At 45.8% G+C, this 20961-nt stretch overlaps 1 protein-coding gene across 1 annotated transcript; it reads right to left on the bottom strand.

The window, feature by feature from the left end:
- Positions 1-9177: 9177 nt before the first annotated feature.
- CARNMT1 (carnosine N-methyltransferase 1) lies at positions 9178-20835 on the bottom strand. The gene is made up of 3 exons (XM_061550882.1): positions 20666-20835; positions 20262-20508; positions 9178-15788 (listed from the first exon to the last, which is right to left on the bottom strand). The coding sequence occupies exons 2-3, from the start codon at positions 20490-20492 to the stop codon at positions 14685-14687; spliced, it is 1335 nt and encodes a 444-aa protein (XP_061406866.1). The 5' UTR covers positions 20493-20508; positions 20666-20835; the 3' UTR covers positions 9178-14684.
- Positions 20836-20961: the final 126 nt, after the last annotated feature.

Raw genomic sequence — 20961 nt, 5'->3', positions numbered from 1 at the left:
GCCGCTTCGTTGAGCTATCGTTGGTGGCCATGTCGCATCTGACAAAGAGCAATTTCGGCAGTGAGCCTTATCTGGGAAAAAATAAATAGTTTTATTTTAAAGTTCTCTTTGTTTTGAATGGAAACCAATGTTTTACAACAGACAAGTGAGCAATTGTGGCAACATACATTTTATTCGTCAATCGACTGCCTATCCATGTTGTGTGGATTGAGTTACTTGGCCATACTTTACCATGCTAATGAGTGCGGGACTGTGAAAACGGGAAGCACAGCACAGTACAACGATGGATTGCTTCTGCACTACTCTTTGTTGTTCACCACTCAGGTCAGACAAACACCATGACGAACCTGTACGTGCATAACATTCGATTTAAAGCTTTCGTGACTGCAGGGATTCATCTTCTTGGTTCTTTCGGTAAAGTCACGTAGAAGGGAAATAATAAATTAATAAAAATAAAACATAATAAAATAATTCTCACGACGTTTCGGCCACAACGCAAGCAGCCGTCCTCAGTTGAAGAACAGGTCTGTCGGAAAGACAGCGTCTGAATGTAGGTGCATGTTGCCCAGGTTTAAAACCTGTTTAGCTTTCCCGAGGTCTGATAATTCTGGGTGCAAGCGAGGTGACTTTTTTGCTTGGTTATGGCGTTGAGAATAAACAAATGCGTGGAAAACCCCAACTCTGGGATAGTCCCATGTCGAAATTATTTTCAGGTCGATGACCTCTCGTGTGTGTGCTTCCTGCTTATGTTGGTTGTCGAACATGAATACATTCAGGGGCTATAATGAAACGTGTTTTGTTTGCCGTTGAAATGACAAGAGCAAAACCAAAGGGGAGTTAAAACTCGTTTCGGCAGAAGGCTGTTGGTGCATAAGGGTGCCGACTTTGCATACAGCATGGCAGTTATTTCGCATGTTGAGGAGCTCTCATTTAGATTCACTAACACACGAAGCTGTGTAGCAAGTATTGCATGTACGAATGTTCTCAGCCTGTATTATTGTCCAGACCACCAGCTCAAAATAACTGCATGCGTTACAATTGTCATTTTAAACATCAACTCAAAAGACCGCACTGATTGTTCTATTGCGATGGGTCTTTTAATCATTTGCAGATTTTTTTAAAAATCTTATTGTTGCATGGAGGCAAGCGATAAAGGGGTTCACATATTGTACAGAGGTAAGCCTTCTCCATACGCTTATAAGGTTCCCAGAGACAGACAGCAGGAGCGAATGCTGATGACTGTTTTGAGGAGTCCTAATAATGGCGACACCGGTCTACTCCTCCAGTGAAGGTTCTCCAAAATCCGGTGAAATGTTGGAATTGTGGTCTGCGGTGTGGAGACCGAACGTATATATTTATTTACATTTATTTGCTCTGAAACTATTTTTTCTTGTTATGTGCATTTTTTCTCGTTACTTATGTGTTCATTTTTTTAATTTGCTAAGTAGTGGGGTTTTATTTTGGAATTTTTTGTACGGAACTGAATAATAGATGTGCAGCGTTTTGGGATGCAGTTGCATGAATGACGCTGAATAAAATGAAATTATTATTATTAGTGATCTTGGTTTCACTGCTGTCTGTTGATTGGAGGTCACATTTTCTCAACTCTTGAGTCGGTTATTTTGAGCCGGTGGTCTGTATAAGGCTGGATTTTTGTGTACATGCAATGCACTTGTTGCTAAATCTAGGACACCAACTTAAAGAGCTGCGATCTTGTGGTCATCCCAACACGCAGCAGTGAATCAAAGACACAACTGTTCGGGTGCAGCAATGAAATTATCCATCAATTAATACGGATTCTTAAGATCACAGTAAATACAATCTATCATGCAAGCTTCAATGCTTTCAGTTCGCATACACAGATTTCCCTTGCTTAATGCGGGTTCAATTTGTGCGTTTTAGCCTATTTGGGCGAAATAATTTCGACCCACAATGCGGTTACACGGTTAGACGTGGGATATTTTTGTGTGTGCACTGTATGCGAGACTTTGGCAGTCAGCTGTCTCGTGCGGTGCATTGTGGGTTGGGTGATTGTGTGGTCTGCATTCCGCAATTTCGCTGTGCTCCCTTTTTTTTGGAAACGCATATTCCCAAATGCACATATGTACACTGGAACTTCTTTCGCACCATACGGAGCCGACCGTGCTCATCAGAGGTGCACACAGAGCGACGGAACCCCGGGTTGTACGTCATGGGTGCATGTGACCCGCTGTCCTTCTAAGGGCCGGGCTGAGAGGGCCAGTGGTCAGACCTGTTACCTTGGCTGGGTCGGGTCGAGATAGCCTCCCCTAGGGACCCCCTAGCCGGAGGGCTGAGTGTACGTGGTCCCAAATAATAGGACACGATAGCCCGTAGGACATACCTCCCCAGGTAGCGGGTGTAAAAGGGGCCGTTACCCCTTTGTGTTAGGGACCCTGTACATTAGTGTTGTTGAATAAAAGTGTCGCCTCAACTACCGTCTCCCTCTCGTCATTGGGCTCACTACACATGTGCCCTCTGCAGCTGCTAGAGCCACTGCCACGTGATTTTTAAAAATTCGGATATGAAATCGTGACCCCTGAATCGTGCACAACTTGTTGCATTTCAAAGTGCTACGAAAACTGTGAGTTGGCTCGGCAAGATCCAACTCGGACATTGAATCTGCCCCCAATCACACACATTGTGCAAGACACTTCATATTTCCTCCTGCGTCCCCAGAAACCCAGCTTCCTCCACTCCTCCATCAGTAGCCAAGTGAGAACTCGCTTTCCATGTCTCCGTATATGTCGATGCAATCAGAAATTACGGTCGAGTGACCGACTGGTATGTCTGTATGTTGAAATTATCTCGCACCATACACTGCCAACCGTGCTAATCGGAAGCACGGGGGGGGGGGGCAACAAACTAAACACAAAACACAGTTCTTAAAAAATGCGTTTTCCAATCTAGATTCAAAAGTGCATAGCTCGAGTGGCTTCCTAATATTGGAACGAAGAGCGTTCCAGACGGCCGCAGAAACGCATCTGAAAACGCGCGATTTCAGTGACCGTCTTTCTCTCCTATTGCCGATCTGTCTTCCCACATCCAGCCCTTGGCGTAGCTTAATCCGTCACAAGCTCACTACATCTCCACCCTAAAACAATTCGTCTTACAACCTCAATCTTCTTGCCCACCAAACTCATCCCTCTGCCTATCCACCCTTGCCTCCGACATTAATCTCATCCGGCATCGTTCCCCTTAGTTCCGAAGACTGGTGCTGTCATGGCCTTATTAAAAAAAAAAAATCCTCTCTCGACACCAATGTCCCGGAAAAATGTCCATCCTAACTTAAACCTCACTTTCCTCGGAAAGTCAGATATGTACTCTGATATCTTATTTGATCTTTCCAAACACATCTCCCTCCATGGCCTCAATGATGAAATCAAATCTGTTTTTCTCTACTATTCTCCATCTCCAACTGTGGATATCCTCTTGGATGCCCTCTCTCATTCGGCGACCACTCAGCAGATAAAGTATTCTCACCCACGAGCCATCATCCCTTCCAAAGACGTGTCCTGTCCAAGGCCACTTCTAAAAAAGTAGAAATTACTTATTTCATATTTATTATGTTATCTAATCCACCGTGAAGGACTTATGCTTTCTTTCAGAGTTGGGCTGAACATGCCTGGCGATGACAGCACGCACATGCTTGCATAACGGCGCAGCAGGAAACGTGGCATAACACACACACACAAGTGACTCGCTTGAAGGTGAAAGATCACAATTGCAGAGCAAGGCGCCACCTCGTGGAGACAGCCACACGAGACAATGTGATTCTAGATTTGAAGCTTTCGTGACTGCAAGGATTCATACTCTTAGTTTTTTCGGTAAAGTCACGTAGGTAAAAAATGAAATTAAAGTTAATAAAAATAAAATAATAAAATTCACGTGAATTTTTATTACTAATTAAAGTTATAAAAATAAAATAATAAAATTCTACGTGACTTTACCGAAAAAACTAAGAGTACGAGACAATGTGATGGCCCACACACCAATGCGAGGCATTCATCCAGCGACGAATTGACAACATTTCTGTAACATTGTACGATGACGTCCGAATATGACAAGTAGTGTGTAATGTATGTGCCGGTCTTCATATATTTTTCACCATTAAATATTTGGCATTTTACGTGGACAGCAACCACGATTCGATTAATTTCCCATGGAATATGTAGTCGATGCATTGTTCATGTGAACCAACTGCACACTGCAATTCCTATTTCGGCCTGTGTCAACCCACTGCTGGATGAAGGCCTCCCCACTGCCGCTCATGGGATTTCACTATACTATACTTCACACTGGTCACTAGAGGATGGTAAGAGGCCGTCCATAAATGACGTCACGCACCTAGGGGGGGGGGGGTCAGACATTTGTGACGATGTGTGACGATGGGGGGGGGGGGGTGAGAAATGTGACATCACATCAAAATGCGCAACTTTAAATAAATATAGACAATACGTTATAAATTAAATAGACTTTTTAATAAATGTTTTCTCCTACAACATCAGAGTGCAGCGCCACATTAAATAAGCACTACAATGACAATAGTTTAAAGCGATTTGAAGCATGTTTTATTTTTTTGGGGGGACAAAGCTTTGTGACGTCATCTTTGAGGGGGGGGTCTGACTTTTGTGACGCCGTGTGACGAAGGGGGGCAAAAATCGTTCAAAATCGCGTGACGTCATTTATAGACGGCCCCTAAAGGGTTGGGTCCCAGAACACGTTCAAATATCGACAAAGCTGTAATTATAGTAACGTATAACATTGCAGTGAACGCTGTTGGATACTGCACTGCCATACTATTAACACACACATGATCAATGTATAGTAATGTATTTATTAACTGCGAATCGGTGAGAATACCATGGTAGCACCATTAGGACATACAAATCACCATCACGAAGCTGGGAAATTATTGTACAGTGATTACAAATACGTACACAATAGCAGCAGTGTCACTGCAAGGTCAAAATCCCGAATCAGAGAAGGATAATAAAAGAGAAGAAAAGAACACATTCACACACCGTGGACACCTGGAGAGCCGTCGGCAGCATTGGAAGACACTTCCCAAGGCCGTGCAAAGTCAAAACACCATTAATTGACCATGACACATTATTGCAGGTGCAGAAGGTTGTGTGCAGGTAAAAAAAGAAACAATCCCTTTTTGTAGCGGACACGCTTGATCTCACCAGCCACGGTGAAAGACAGAGCCTAACAAGCAGAGACAGTGTTCCCTGACCTACGCTTGGTGGCTTTGTGTCAGCTCGATTCGCGGCGACTGAACAACATCAAAGCCATGCGGAGGGGGTTCATATAAAACATTAAAAGATTATCTGACGTGTATGGCATTTGTAGGATTCCCGTAAAACATTGAGCGAGTGCAATCCGCTGATAGAAGGCAAGACGTTGCACACGTAACAGACCCACGTATGGACGAGAACATACCATCGCGTGGCACACACTCGGGAAGGGCTCCCATTATTTGGATTAAAACAAATATCCTTAAAAGGGACAATTACATAATTGAGTAATGGCATTACTTACATCGCATCACTTCGGTGCTTTTTAAAACAAAAGTGGCATCACGTGGCCTACGCCGACATCACTTTTGTCAGCATGACGACACGTTACATTCATTACATGACGTACCGTACATGATCCGAGAATCAATAATTGAAAACTCTGAATGCTTTAAATGCAAAACACATCCCGAGTGGATAATCCGACGCCGCGGTGAGCGTGTTTCACCAGGAAATTGCACGGCTCTTTCCATCTTCCACTCCAAAAATGGTGAACAACAAACAGTGACTGCTGCATGGCAGTGCAAATGCGCGGATTGTTCAAGCGCAGGAACCGCTTTCATTTACCGCCCCTGCGAGGTTCTCCAAATGCATGCCTGCTCTGGATATAGTATCGCAACGACAGCACGTGATGGCAACGAAAGGGATGTGAATAATCTAGATTTGAAGTCAATAAATGTGTCTCTTGCCATAATTTCATCTCGATTGTGCTATTGGTGTCTTGTCGTGAGATGATCTCTCACGGAGCAGCACAATCCCCATCTTGTTCGTGGCTGAAAGCAAACGACCTCTGAAATCCTTGACTTCTGGCCCACACAGTCGGAAGCAGTACTCTCCCACCCACTCTGCCACAGAGTAATGTGCGTCGCATGACAGGCAAACTGATCAGTTTACGATTCATGATTTATTTTTAGATTATGCCTAATGTACTGATCTGATAAAATATGCTGTAAACCCTCCTCCACCCGACAGCCAAACCAATGAAATTGCCACATGCACACACGTTTCGATGCGCAAATTGATTCAGCTCACCGGTAACGTACAGCGCAATTCTCACAAGCAAATTAACAAGATACATTTAATTTACAAATATGCCAAACGTCACCAAAGAAATGATCAGGGCCACAAAATGAGAATCCAGGAAGTGAGAGTAATGATGGTCACCTGACCAGACTTCCAACTGAAATGTTCGAATCATTTTAATTCTCAGACATCACACTTAGTCAAATGTATGTCTGTGTGCTAGTAATTGGTGACCGGGCTCAGACCATCAACTCTCGACACTCGGCAAAGCGGATTTCACGATTCGATGCGTGCGAGAATAAAAAATATGTGTTTATTGATCCATCAATGGATCGTTATATACCGAACACATTTAAGATGTGGACCACGGGACTCTTCCGAAGCACTTTAGATAAGTGGAAACACAACAGGACTCCTGTACAAACACCGGCGAAAGACACTCAAAAGCAGCCATGGGTCCCATATGGCAAGAGGCAAATTAAATCGTTGAAGGTAAAAGCCAAGCACAGTGGAAAATAAATGTAGAGCCATTAAACCTAAGCGGCCAAAGTGTCCAAGTGTTTTGGAAATTGTGTGACAGCCGAGGCAATTATCGTTGTTTGGCCACGTTAGACAGGATGCTGGAGAACCCGGACTATTTTGCCCTATAGCCACGTGTTAAGTTTGAGCCGCAGAAGAGACCGAGCAGCGATGGGACGCATCCAGCTGGCCCGCCTCACGACACCTGGCAGTCTTCACGCCTGGCGGCGCCAGACCGAGACGGACACGGGCATCTCTGATCTGGAGCCATGGACTGCTGCTGTGAGTGACCAGCTGGCGTGGAGAGCGATACAACTCTTCTTTGCCAGTCAAGCGCAATCGCACGACTGTCGTTGGTGTACCGAGTGCCAAGGCAATTGGGTTTGAATGAAGATCCTTGAAAAGTACAGCCAGTGATGGTGTATTAATCACATTTTACTATGGACAGGTAGCTCAGTTAGTGAAAGAGGCATGCTTACCAATTGGCATGATTGGAAACATCACTATTTACAGAAATTATATTTGTCAGAGAACTAAGAAAAAGCATGAAATCAATATTTGTAGTGGATAGATATTGCAGCGAGCAATGTCGTATTTACATGCGTAGCGTAGTTGGATAAAGCCCCCCCTCTGATCTGACACTGGTGGTGAGTCACTGATACAGATACACTGGGTGGTGAGACACTGGATAGTGAAACACTGTCTAGTGAGACACTGGCTAGTGAGACACTGAGTAGTGAGACACTGGATAGTGAGACACTGTGTAGTGAGACACTGGGTAGTGATACACTGGATATTGAGACACTGGGTAGTGAGACACTGGGTGGTGAGACACTGTCTAGTGATACACTGGCTAGTGAGACACTGAGTAGTGAGACACTGGGTAGTGAGACACTGGGTAGTGATACACTGGATATTGAGACACTGGGTAGTGAGACACTGGATAGTGAGACACTGGGTAGTGAGACACTGGGTAGTGATACACTGGCTAGTGAGACACTGAGTAGTGAGACACTGGGTAGTGAGACACTGGGTAGTGATACACTGGATATTGAGACACTGGGTAGTGAGACACTGGGTAGTGAGACACTGGGTAGTGATACACTGGATATTGAGACACTGGGTAGTGAGACACTGGGTGGTGAGACACTGTCTAGTGATACACTGGCTAGTGAGACACTGAGTAGTGAGACACTGGGTAGTGAGACACTGGGTAGTGATACACTGGATATTGAGACACTGGGTAGTGAGACACTGAGTGGTGGGACATTGGGTAGTGAGACACTGGGTAGTGAGACACTGAATAGTGAGACATTGGGTAGTGAGACACTGGGTAGTGATACACTGGATATTGAGACACTGGGTAGTGAGACACTGGATAGTGAGACACTGGGTGGTGAGACACTGGGTAGTGAGACACTGGGTAGTGAGACACTGGGTGGTGAGACACTGGGTAGTGAGACGAGGCCATAAAGAAGGCTCCAAGCCATGTTTTGTGATGGGTATTGTTTGACCTTATGTCACCAGTGGGTGGGTGAAGTGGGGACAAGGACTGGTTGCAATTTTATTTGCCACGAATGATAGCCGTGGCCAGGAATTTAACTTATGTCACCGGCTTCATAACACCGAACCACTGCTCCCAACCGCTTAAGCATATCTAGGCATCTCGAACTCTTCTTATTTCTTACAGAATTCTCGACGTTTTCGTAAAATTATTGCCAGAATATTAATGCCATATTATTTAACAGTTGCAGCCTTTGTCGAGATTACAAAGTCACCATAAACTGGAAGGTATGTTAAACTCTCTGTACCACAATCACTAAATCTATAACAGATTGGATGTCCACATCTTGGCTTTGTGTCCTTGCTAACGCACACCAGCAGCCCAGCAGACACGCGACACCTTCTGTTGCACAAGTAGTGATTGGGCCATGTTCGCTTTTATGCATTAGCCTTATGTAGTATTTTAACAATATATAATTTGCTTCTATACTCAACATGGCCTTTGCTCATTACAATTTAAGCCATACGGATGCATTTACACCCATCGCTAATTTAACCACACCACTTCGAGTCCACAGGCCAAATCATAATTCGGTGATAATCATCAGTTTGTCTATGGCTAATAAAAGTGGATTATGTGATAACATGCTTATCAAGCAAGGTTATTGCAACATTTGCTTTTGTTGATGTAAAGATGCTGGTACAACTCAAGTGTTGCCATAGTGACATACAACATCGAGAATTCAACTCGGGAGGAGTGTTGCCGTCAGATGAAAGTGTCTAAGTAACAAACAAACCATGAGTAACGAAGATCAAAGTGACAATATTCAGTTTTATTTGTCAAACTTCGGAGGAAAAAATACTAAAATCATAAACAATGATCAAACTATTATTTGGTTCTTTCGGTAAAATTCACGTAGAAGGGAAATAATAAATACAAATTCTCACGACGTTTCGGCCACAAAGCAAGCAGCCGTCCTCAGGTGAACAACAGAGTTGTCGGAAAGACAGCGTCCCTTTTACGTGACTTTACCGAAAAAAACAAGAAAAAAAATTAAGTGAATAAAAAAACACTGATGTAGACTGTAGCCTGGTTATTAAGCTGGCTGAGTGTACTGGCAGTCTATAATGTAGACTGTAGCCTGGTTCTTAACCTCGGTGAATGTACTGGCAGTCTAAATGTAGACTGTAGCCTGGTTCTTAACATCGGTGAGTGTACTGACAGTCTATAATGTAGACTGTAGCCTGGTTCTTAACCTCGGTGAGTGTACTGGCAGTCTATAATGTAGACTGTAGCCTGGTTCTTAACCTCGGTGAGTGTACTGACAGTCTATAATGTAGACTGTAGCCTGGTTATTAACCTCGGTGAGTGTACTGGCAGTCTATAATGTAGACTGTAGCCTGGTTCTTAACCTCGGTGAGTGTACTGACAGTCTATAATGTAGACTGTAGCCTGGTTATTAAGCTGGGTGAGTGTACTGGCAGTCTATAATGTAGACTGTAGCCTGGTTCTTAACCTCGGTGAGTGTACTGACAGTCTATAATGTAGACTGTAGCCTGGTTATTAAGCTGGGCGAGTGTACTGGCAGTCTATAATGTAGACTGTAGCCTGGTTCTTAACCTCGGTGAATGTACTGGCAGTCTAAATGTAGACTGTAGCCTGGTTATTAACCTCGGTGAGTGTACTGGCAGTCTATAATGTAGACTTATTCTGGTTCTTTCAGTAATAAAAAAAACATTACTACAGTCTATATCATAGGCTGCCAATACGCTCATCAGCTTAAAAAAAATCAGGCTACAGTCTACAATATAGACTGCCAGTACACTCACCAAACTTAATAACCAGGCTACGGTCTACACTATAGATTGCCAGTACACTCACTCAACTTAAGAACAAGGCTACAGTCTACATCAGTGTTATTTTGTTACTTTTATTTCGTTTTAATTATTTTTATTTACTTTGTTTTCTACGTGACTTTACCCAAAGAATATGAATTCCTGCAGTCACGAAAGCTAAGTCAAAATTTAATAAAACTATTTCATTTTCATATTCTTGGTTCTTTCGGTAAAGTTACGTAGAAAAAAAAATGCTTTATATTTTTATTACTGTGACTGCAGGGATTCATATTGTTTCTTTTTATTACTTTAACAGAACCCTGCGGGGTGAGCTGGTAGGAATAATACTTAGTACCGGTACAGAGATATCGACCGGGTATAGAGGAGTTAAAGAAAAAATTACTGTATTCTAGTGTAACGTTAATTAAAAGTGTTTGTTTTGACAAGAAACGCTGTGAGATTTAAAGACTCGTAGTCTTTCATTTCCAACACCACCCTCAACACCACCCCTCCCACGGACGGACGGACGGACACATTAATCTATTGGTGGTCTGGTCCACTTCGTTCCTACCAGTATTATTTCCCTTCTACGTGACTTTACCGAAAGAACCAATAATATGAATCCCTGCAGTCACGAAAGCTTTAAATCAAAATTTATTTCATTGTTTGATAGACCTATTCGAGATTGATTAACATACACATGTACTACGGCCGCGGACCTGTTTGCGATTCGCGACACGAAGCTTGTGTACGCTACACATCATATTTATTATTACATAGGTACAAAGGTTCCTGATGCTATAACTGTTTGTGGTTTAATCATCAAACACCGGCTGGACTTTCTGCATACAAATTACATGTACCTATTTCACTTAATGAGAGGAAAGCACTTTTCAACATGTGGCTGCAAAGAATAGCCTGAATGGTGGAAAATAACAATGTCATTTTCTGCCGTACATCAATAGAAAGTCTGACTAGAAATACATTAGACTCCATATGCCTTTCTTCCCCACAATGAGTGGCGTCATTGGATGATAATATGCAATACAAGTGCCGCTTAACAAGGATTTTTAGCTGAACATTAATTTTAAAAAATGCTTACTCGTGACCCCTTGTGGCCATATCAGCTTAAAAAGGCGATTGGTTGTAAAAGCAGCACAGTCCTAAACTAATAACATCTTTATTATATAAAAGGGAAATTTGTGAATGTGTGTCTGTTCGAAATGTTTAGCATACTTCCCACCATGCAACAAACTTTAAATTTGGCATGTGGGTAGCTTCCAGACTGTACACAATGCATAAAGTATAAAAATAGACTGTTGTATTTGGGGGGGGGGGGGGGCGCAATAATGGATATATTTTGAACGCAAGTGAGCAGTGACATCACATATTTGATCTGTGATGTCACCCGCATGCGGCAACGTCACGCAGTGCCTGCTGACGTCACGCAGTGTGCCTGCTGATGTCACGCATCCCCCCCTCCCAACCCTCCGCGTCGGCCGTGTATTAATCCAAGACAAGAATCCAAGTCTCGGGCGAAGCCGGGTAGTAAAGCGAGTTTAGCATATGGCAAGGATTTAAACTGAACCTGACCAAAACACGCTGCCCGTACCCAGTAAGATTCCTTTAAACAAGATTTGCTTTCAGGGAATTGTTAGATAGCACCTACTTTGACACATGCTTGGGCCATTATTTTTCTAATTCCTACCATTAAAATGTACCAATCACCACCAGCTATGTTCAATCCACCGTTGAAGTCCTTCAAGTCGCCACCACTTCCCATGATCCTGTTATGTGATAATCCACGTAGCACTTCCACGTGAACCAACTTCATCTCTCCATCCTCCATGGATATCTTCTTGGACTGCGTTACATTCCTTAAAACGCATCCTCAACCAATTGCCTAATTACCTTACCTGTGTAGTGCCATAAGAGGGGAGGGGCTGCTGGGGGCTCTGGGATCCTAGGCAGATAAGCCTTTGGCGCCAGGCGCTAGGATCCCAGGCACCCCAGACAGTTAATCCCCTTGGCGCCACCAACGGGGGGGGCTGTGTGTGCTCTGTGGGATATCTGGGGGTGCACACAACCCCACCCCTCGTTGGGGACGAGGCATAAAAGGGCAGCTTCCTGGCCGATCGGGGCCAGTCGCAGCTCAAGACCCAAGACCCGCCAGCCAGCCAGCTTAGGACCCTGAACCCCCTCGTCCCGCTTGTCCTTGTAAGGGCAGGGACGCTGTGAGGGCCAGTGGTGGGACTCTGGAACTCCCAGCTCTACGTCCTTGTGAGGGCGAGTTCCGAGGAAGCCAGAGTCCAGACCCGCACCTTGGCTGGGTTGGGTCAGATAGCCTCCCCTAGGGTAATTGTAGCCGGAGGACCCCAGAGCGTAGCCAGAGTAGTGTATCTAGGCTGTGTATGTAGGCTGTAACAGAGTATCAGGACTGTTGGAGTGTTGTATTGTAATAAAGAAGTTACCTCTGCAAGTGTCTCCGGAACCCATTACACCTGTACATGCGTTCAACACAATGTTGTGCCTTCTTTGTACACAAATGATTTTTACCTTAAAAAAACATCGGGTGAAAATGTCACTTTCATATAGCTTCTTTTATCCACCTGTATTACACAATGCTATGCAATCCGCAAACACCATGTAGATGTTTTTAGCCAATTAGTGTTTTTACACGTGGGGGGAAAAAAACATATTCGAGGGGGCACCACTATCCCACATGGGACAGATGGAGCTTATTCCACACATTCTGTATACCGAATTCTCCTGGCGAGTCAGGGAACATGGCAACACGACACACATAGGGAGTTTCACAACATTTGTACGATTCACCAACCCTCGCTCCGCAGTGATGGATTGCAGGAATGCGCGCCATCACCAGCGTTTTAATACGTTTTTTTTATATTTGCTGGTTTATTCCAGGATGTTTCTGTTGTGCGTCGTCGCTTTGGGATGTTTTGTGTTAATATTGTTTGTTGTGGTTGCACCCGACTTAAGAGCCGCATGGTTCACAGGGCTATACCTAATAAATGAAACTTTAAACCCCTCGACTGAATTAAAGTAATGCAAAACTGAATATGAAATACTAAATATTTAGATATAAGTAAAATTACCTTGACAGAAAAAAATCACCCGCACTATGCCAAGTCATATTTAGGTTTTCATTGTGCATGCATACAATGTGCTGCAACGAAGACAATTTAAATCAGAATTTAATGGCAGTGTATAGATTTAATAATACACCACTGTGGATTCACAAGCAGCAGGAAGGTACTCTTCCCATCATGCCTTGCATGCATGTCACGTGACCATCACATTGCATGTACAACACTCTCAGGCTTGTCCAGACCACCACCTCAAGAGATGAATGTGCGGCCGTAGTGTTTGGGCTGCCAACTCAAACATATTTGGAATGTGATCATCCCAACTGGCCGCAGAGAAACGAGACTACAAAACACCGATTATGTCCACTGCTGCCATATGCCTCCGATACCCATATGTGAAGAAGGCAAGTATACAGTATTGAACTCATGACACCACAGCACACGCACACTACAACTTAGTGCAATAATTCAGCATGAACAAAAATCCATTCAATTGGTCATGTCTCATGATTGACGGCAAAAAGGATTCCAAGAGATGTACGTACATCAAGCAAAAAACCCGACAGTAGTGGGAGATAATTGGCATGCAGAAATTTAAGTAGTCACAATCATAATACATTTTTTTAAAGGTGTTTTATAAAGTCCTTCATAAAACATTACAGAAGATTAACAGTTGGCAGACATTAACAAAGGATGCGGCATCTACCTCCGATTGCTGTACCACTAACCAATCTCACCATGATTATCATGAAGACAAGGGATATAGTAGCAAATTTACTTTTAAATGGCTTCAGCTGTTCAAAAATATAATCTATCACACTGTGATTTTACATTAATATAAGACCTGAGGTGGCCAAGCTGGCTCGTGGGTCGAATGTCAATAGCAACGAGCTGGCACCAACGGCACTGGGTTCAAATCACAGGCAGCCAAACACAACTAAAACCAGGTTCTCAAGTGTGGCAAGTTTATTGGCTTAACCTGGTCACCAATGACTGAAGCAACACATCACACAGAATTGGTTTTACTTGACATAGCCCAGGTCCAAGCACAAAACGGTAACAGAAAGGATGACCGGGAATGCGTTGAACTATTTTTTTAAATCGGCACCGGGTGACAGAGGCTCAATTAAGTGACTCCAGCAGTAGTTATACGGTATTCTTCCCCGACGCGAAGTGGGAAGGTGTTCCACAACGGGCGTGCTTTCACTCCACAACGCATCTCGAAAAGCACAAATGGCATTAAAACAATAGTAAATATCACGACAAAATAATGACAACAAAAAGCCAGCTCACGCACGCGCCTCAAGGGCGGAGGGACACAAAATTGAAATCCGGTTCGTTTTTCCCGCGATCGTGTTGGGCTCGCGCCTGCCAGCTGTCACGAGCATTCACTCTTGAGCGCCGGCTTGCGCACGACGAAGAAGACGCAGTCGTAGATGTAGCGCAGCATGGAGCGCTCGTTCTCCGTGTACGTCGCGTGCACGCACTCGTTCTCCTCCTCGAACACGAAGCCCACCTGCACGATCACTTGGCGGATCTGGTCGTAGCTCAGCTCTAGCGAGCTCTCACCAACCATGTTTTCAAAGTGGTAGAGCAGCGGCCCCATGTTGATCCACACGCCACCCGGCTTGAGCACCTGCCAGATGAGCTCGATGTAGGCGATGACGTTGTGTGCCGTGTCGAGGAAGAAGCACGTGGCCACGCAGTCCCACACGTCCACGTCCAGCGAGTACACCTCCAGGAAGTCGCCCGCCGACATGGAAAAGTCGGCGCCCGGCGGCAGCGCGCTGGGGTCCACGTCTGGCACAAGCACGGGCCGCACGCGGTCCCAGGCGCGCCGCGTGTTGCTGAACTGCAGCACCCACGGGTAGAGACGCACGCTGTCCACCTCGTGGCAGCGGTTCAGGATGTAGTGCGATGTGAACAGCATGAAGAGGCTGAACTCGTTGCCCTGGCAACTGTAGCCAAGGCGCGTGATTTCCCATGCGAGGCGACCGAGGCCCGAGCCGGGCACCAACACTCGGGGGCTTTTATGCTGTTGCTTGTGATTATTCTGCTGCTGCTCATTCGGCTGCTGCTCATTCTGCTGCTGCTGCTCATTCTCCTGCTGCTGCTGCTCATTCTCCTGCTGCGGATGATGTTGGTGGCGATGGTTTTGATGGCATCCATCACTGTTATTGCTGCCATTACTGCTGTGGCCATCACAACAGCTGTCACCATTGCTCTTGATGCTGCTGCCACTGCCACCGCTAGCAGCTCCTAGGTACGTCTGTATGGCATTGAGGATGGGCCGGTAGCACGAGTCGCGTTCGCCCTGCCCCTCGGAGCTCCAGTCTCGCACCAGCTGTTTGAGCGTCGACTTCAACTTGTCCATGTCGAACGCTGTGGCCGGGGTGGGTTCAGCCTCAAGGTTAAGCGGACGGTAGCGCTTGTTTTCGAACATGTGCTCGGCCGTGCCCAGGATGATGTCGTGCAACAGCTCCTGGTTTGAGTTTCGGGCATTCAGTGTTAAAACAACAACTTGATGAAGCGTCACAAAAACAGGGTCAGGAGTGATGATCAATTGAATGAAGTGGAGAGAAAATGAACCTCACCAATGTGTTCCATCAGCTCTCTGATGCTGGAACACATTGCTCAGGTTCATCAGCGTACCTCTTCATTACATTGACCGACACAGAGAGCTAATGAACTTGGCCAATGTGTACATTCTTAGATTTGTATTTGCGAGACATGGATATGCAGCACTCAGGAGAGAACTTCCATTCGTCTCCCTCGGTATTCGTAGCTAATTTGCATTGCTAGTCTCCAACTCTTAATTATATTCATAGTCTATAACTACTACATTCATATACTCTCCTGTCAAGTTGCATTACCCATACTCCAGTCCAGTAATATTTCAATATTGCTTGCATAGGGTATTTTCTGTTATATATAATTTCCATTGTAATGAGGCTGCTCAGCATTTTTACATGAAGATAGTTAATTGTTTTGACTGCAGGAATTCATATTCTTGGGTCTTTCGGTAAAGTCACGTAGAAAGATTCAATGAAAAAAACAAAAATAACAAAAACTACGAAGTTTCGATCGCAACACAAGCGGTCGTCTTCAGGAAAAGGGGGTTAGCTTCCAAGGCAAACTGTTTATAAGGTGTTTGAAATGGGTGTAGCCCAAATGTTAGCAGCCAATGATAATGTAAGTGGTTGGCAGCCGAACCCGACGGTGGTTGGTTTTCCACCAATCAAAGGGCTGCCAGGTAAAAATTTGCATGTTAATGAGAGATTAGCATGTTAATGGGAGATCACAGAGCCGCAATGCACGGATTGGCGCGCGAAGTGGCTGTGTTAGTGTGAACCCTGTGAAGTTTGAAATGGGCGTGAAGCACAACCCACATTCGAAGGTGATACGATGGGAACATCATAGCCAATTATGACTTAAACTTGTTGATAACGTCCTTCCAATGATTGCTCAGTTTATATCCATCTTTTCGGTTGAAGTTGTGTCTGTGTCTATATATATATGGATGGCTTCATGAACGAATCTTTGTTGATAGCCAGTGAGCTTGCAAAGTACCTTCGTCTTGGAGAAATGAATTTCGTGTGAGCCGATCGCATTAAAACAATGATCAGCCACGGCAGAAGTATTGGTCCTACCGTGTTTCAGATCTGCCTTATGTTCACGAACACGGTCCGAGACATGTCGCTTAGTTTCCCCAATGTAACTACTGCCGCAGACACAGCTTAGTTTGTAGACGCCGAGGTAAAAAACATCAGTGATGATGTTGTTGGTTTTCGTAACGAGGCGGTTGGTGGGATCTCTTTTAATTTTGGTATAGCTACCATCATTAAGTAGGTCCTGAATTTTGTTATTGTATGTGGTTTAGTCCATGATGACTGTGGCATTGAACTTGTCGGCTGAGAAGATGATGATGTCATCTCTCTTTTTTACCCCGGCGTCTACAAATTAAGCTGTCTGCGGCATTAGTTACATTGGGGAAACTAAGCGACATGTCTCGGACCGTGTTCGTGAACATAAGGCAGATCTGAAACACGGTAGGACCAATACCTCGGCCGTGGCTGATCATTGTTTTAATGCAGTCGGCTCACACGAAATGGATTTCTCCAAGACAACAGTACTTTGCAAGCCCACTGGCTATCATCCATATGTATATAGACACAGACACAATTTCAACCCAGAAGATGGGTACAACCAGTTTAAGTCATAATTGGCTATGATGTTCCCATCTTACCACCTTCGGATGCGAGTTGTGCTTTACACCCATTTCAATCTTGCGCTTTGACAGGGTTCACACGAGCACAGCCACTTCGCGCGCCAACCCGTGCGTTGCGTCTCTGCGATCTCCCATTACCATGCTAATCTCTAATTAACATGCTAATTTTCACCTGGCAGCCCTTTGATTGGTAGAAAACCAACCACAGTGAGGTTTGGCTGACCACCACTTACATTATCATTGGCTGCGGACATTTGGGCTACGCCCATTTCAAACCCCTTATAAACAGTTTGCCTTGGAAGCTATAACCCCCTTTTCCTGAAGACGACTGCTTGTGTTGCGATCGAAACGTCGTAGTTTTTTGTTATTTTCTTTGAACCTATCTACGCGACTTTACCGAAAGACCCAAGAATATAGTTCATTGTTTGTTCAGGGACAGTAAAACTCTTAATCACGATAATGTGGTACCAGCTACTATTGGCAAATAGTATTTTATACAAATATACCCACAATACAATTAAATCATCCTGTCTGTGAAATTAATCATGGATAAATGAAGATAAATGACCAAAATTACCAACGTGCCCAATATCATCAAACCTCAGAAGCTAAGCAAGGGTTGTGCCTGGATAGTGCTTCTGAGCGACCACTATGCAGAAAATATACGTAATAGGAGTAACCTTCTTGGTTCTTTCGGTAAAGTCACATATAAGGGAAATAATAAAAATAAAACATAATAATTTATTCTTATTATTTTATTTGTATTTTTTATAATTTTATTATTTCCCTTCTACGTGACTTTACCGAAAGAAACAAGAAGATGAATCCCTGCAGTCACGGAAAGCTTTAAATCGAAATAATAGTAACATTAAGCAGCTGTGGCAAAATTATCATCATCTTGATTTTAGACCGGAGCTTTTTCATGGTGGCGTGCGAGTCTGCTCAAGGTCTGCATATGCTGCAATGCAGTAGTGGTGGCTCACCTGCTGGGACTGTTATAGAGACACGACAGCCAGGGGGGACAAGTGTTGGGATATAATGTACGCAACTCAGGCAGACGGGCAAGTGCTCAGATGTTATGTAGACAAGACAGGCAAGGCAGAGAGACAAATGTTGAAATGTGTTTTTTTTTAAAGAAAACACCAAGCAGCTGGGAAAGTGTTGAAAAGCGAATAAGGCAAATGATGTGCACATGCTGTGTGGAAAGGGGAGTGTTTTAGACGAGTACACACGTCATACATGCAAGTGTTGGCAGGTCATGTACACACGTCAAATGGAAAGTCGGATAAGTAGACAAGTTACGTAGACTAGGAAGGTTGGAAAGTGGTTAGAAGTCATGTAAACAATTCAGGCAGACGATTGCGAAAGTCAAGCGGGCACGTGTTGAGAGGTTATATGCAGTACACAACTGAAGAAAGCAGACATGTGTGGAGGGGTTAGAGCCACGTTTGAAGGGCCTTATTAACAGGGTGTTTCAAAAAGATGGACCCAATTTCAAAGCAGTATATTTCACGATGGCAACATGTTACAATTACACAAAAAGTTGAATGAGTTATCAAGTTTTACTAACCATTTTATAAATGCTCTGTGCCCTCCACCTGCTGTACGGACAACATCGAGACGATAGTGGAATTCGTCCCAAACACCTCTCAAAGTGGCTTCTTCCACTTGAAGTCACCGCTGCCGTGATTCTGTTTTTGAGGTCATCCAGATTAGTCGCTAATGGTGGCACAAAAACAACACGGTCTTTGACGTATCCCCACAAGAAAAAGTCGCAGGGTGTGGTGAGGTCTGGGGATCTTGGGGGCCAAGAGTGTAGTGCCAAGTCTTGGGGTCCCGTGCGACCTATCCAACGTTGAGGCAGTGTGCCATTTAGAAAACGTCGAACCTGCAGGTGTCAATGTGGCGGTGCTCCGTGATTTCAAACTCTTATGCCTCGCCCTTTCAAGTGGTAAGAGTTTCATTCATGGGCGGTTCGTGGTTGCAGAGATATAGCTATTTCAAATCGGGTCCCTCTTTTTGAAACACCACGTACATATCAGATAAGCAGGTGGTGAGAGGTCATACAGACAAGCGAGGCAGGCAAGCGGTGAGAGGTCACACAGACAAGCGAGGCAGGCAGACAAGTGGTGAGAGGTCACACAGCAAAGGCAAGTCAAGCAGGCAAGTGGACATAGGCCAGAGAGACAGGCGAGACCGAGGCGTGTAGCAGCAGCAGCGTTTGTGTTGCAGGGTCGTGCACACCACCACCAACACCACCACCAACACCACCACCACCACCAACACCACCACCAACACAACAACCACCACCACCAACATAACAACCACCACCACCCACCCACCAACCACCACCCAACCCCCCCACCACCCACCACCCCCCACAAACCACCACCCCCCCCTACAAACCACCACCCCCCCCCACCACCAACCACCACCACCCCCCCACCACCACCCCCCCCCACCACCACCCCCCCCCACCACCACCCCCCCCCACCACCACCCCCCCCCACCACCACCCCCCCCCACCACCACCCCCCCCACCACCACCCCCCCCACCACCACCCCCCACCCCCCCCAACCACCACCACCCCCACCCCCCCCAACCACCACCACCACCCCCCACCACCCACCACCCCCCACCACCCAACCACCCCCACCACCCCCACCACCCACCACCCCCCACCACCCACACCACCCCCCACACCACCCCCCCCACCACCACCGCACCTGGTTGTGCTCCACGCGTGCCCGCACGCACTGCAGGTGTCCGGGCAGCGCGGCGTCGCGCAGCAGGCGGCGATGCGCGGGCGGCAGCGCGCGGAGTTCGCGCTCGGCGCGGCGCACGCGTTCCAGCGCGTAGGCGCCGTAGTAGCGGAACGCGTTCACCACGCGCCAGAAGTGCTCGCGCTCCTGACGGTCGCCCTCGGACTCGCGCGCGTCGCCGCTCCACGCCGCCATTTAGTAGCAGCAGCAGCTAACAACAACAACACCGCCGCCGCCAAAGCTGTTGTTGATGATGGTGACTTGGGTTGGTGGTGGTGGGTGGATACTGTACGCGACTGAGAGCGCGCTGCTGTGGTGACGGAGCGAGAGATTTTGGGGAGGGGGGGAGAGGCTTCTGTGTCACATACCTTCAGCACTACCACCACCACCTCGTCGTAGTCGTCGTCGTCTTTACCGAGCGCCCCACGCTGTTCAGACGATGTGGGCTGGCGGGGGGGAGAGTTGTTTGCCTTAAAGGCGTGCGTGCGGTAACAGCGAGGCGGCCATCTTGCTACGGGGTATTTGGGAGGTGGTGGGTGGCAAACGCCGCTTTATCTACGGTGGTGAGGGTGGAAGTGACGTCTCGGCGGCCATCTTTCTACGGGGTATGTGGGTGGCGAACGCTTTATCGGCGGTGGTGATGGTGAGTCGACGTCGCGGCGGC

The sequence above is a fragment of the Lethenteron reissneri genome, chromosome 13, assembly GCF_015708825.2.
Source record: "Lethenteron reissneri isolate LAM-NWPU_2019-01 chromosome 13, ASM1570882v1, whole genome shotgun sequence".
In the NCBI taxonomy this organism is placed as follows: domain Eukaryota; kingdom Metazoa; phylum Chordata; class Hyperoartia; order Petromyzontiformes; family Petromyzontidae; genus Lethenteron; species Lethenteron reissneri.
The sequence above is the reverse complement of the archived record's forward strand: the minus strand, read 5'-3'. Positions and strand labels throughout refer to the sequence as shown.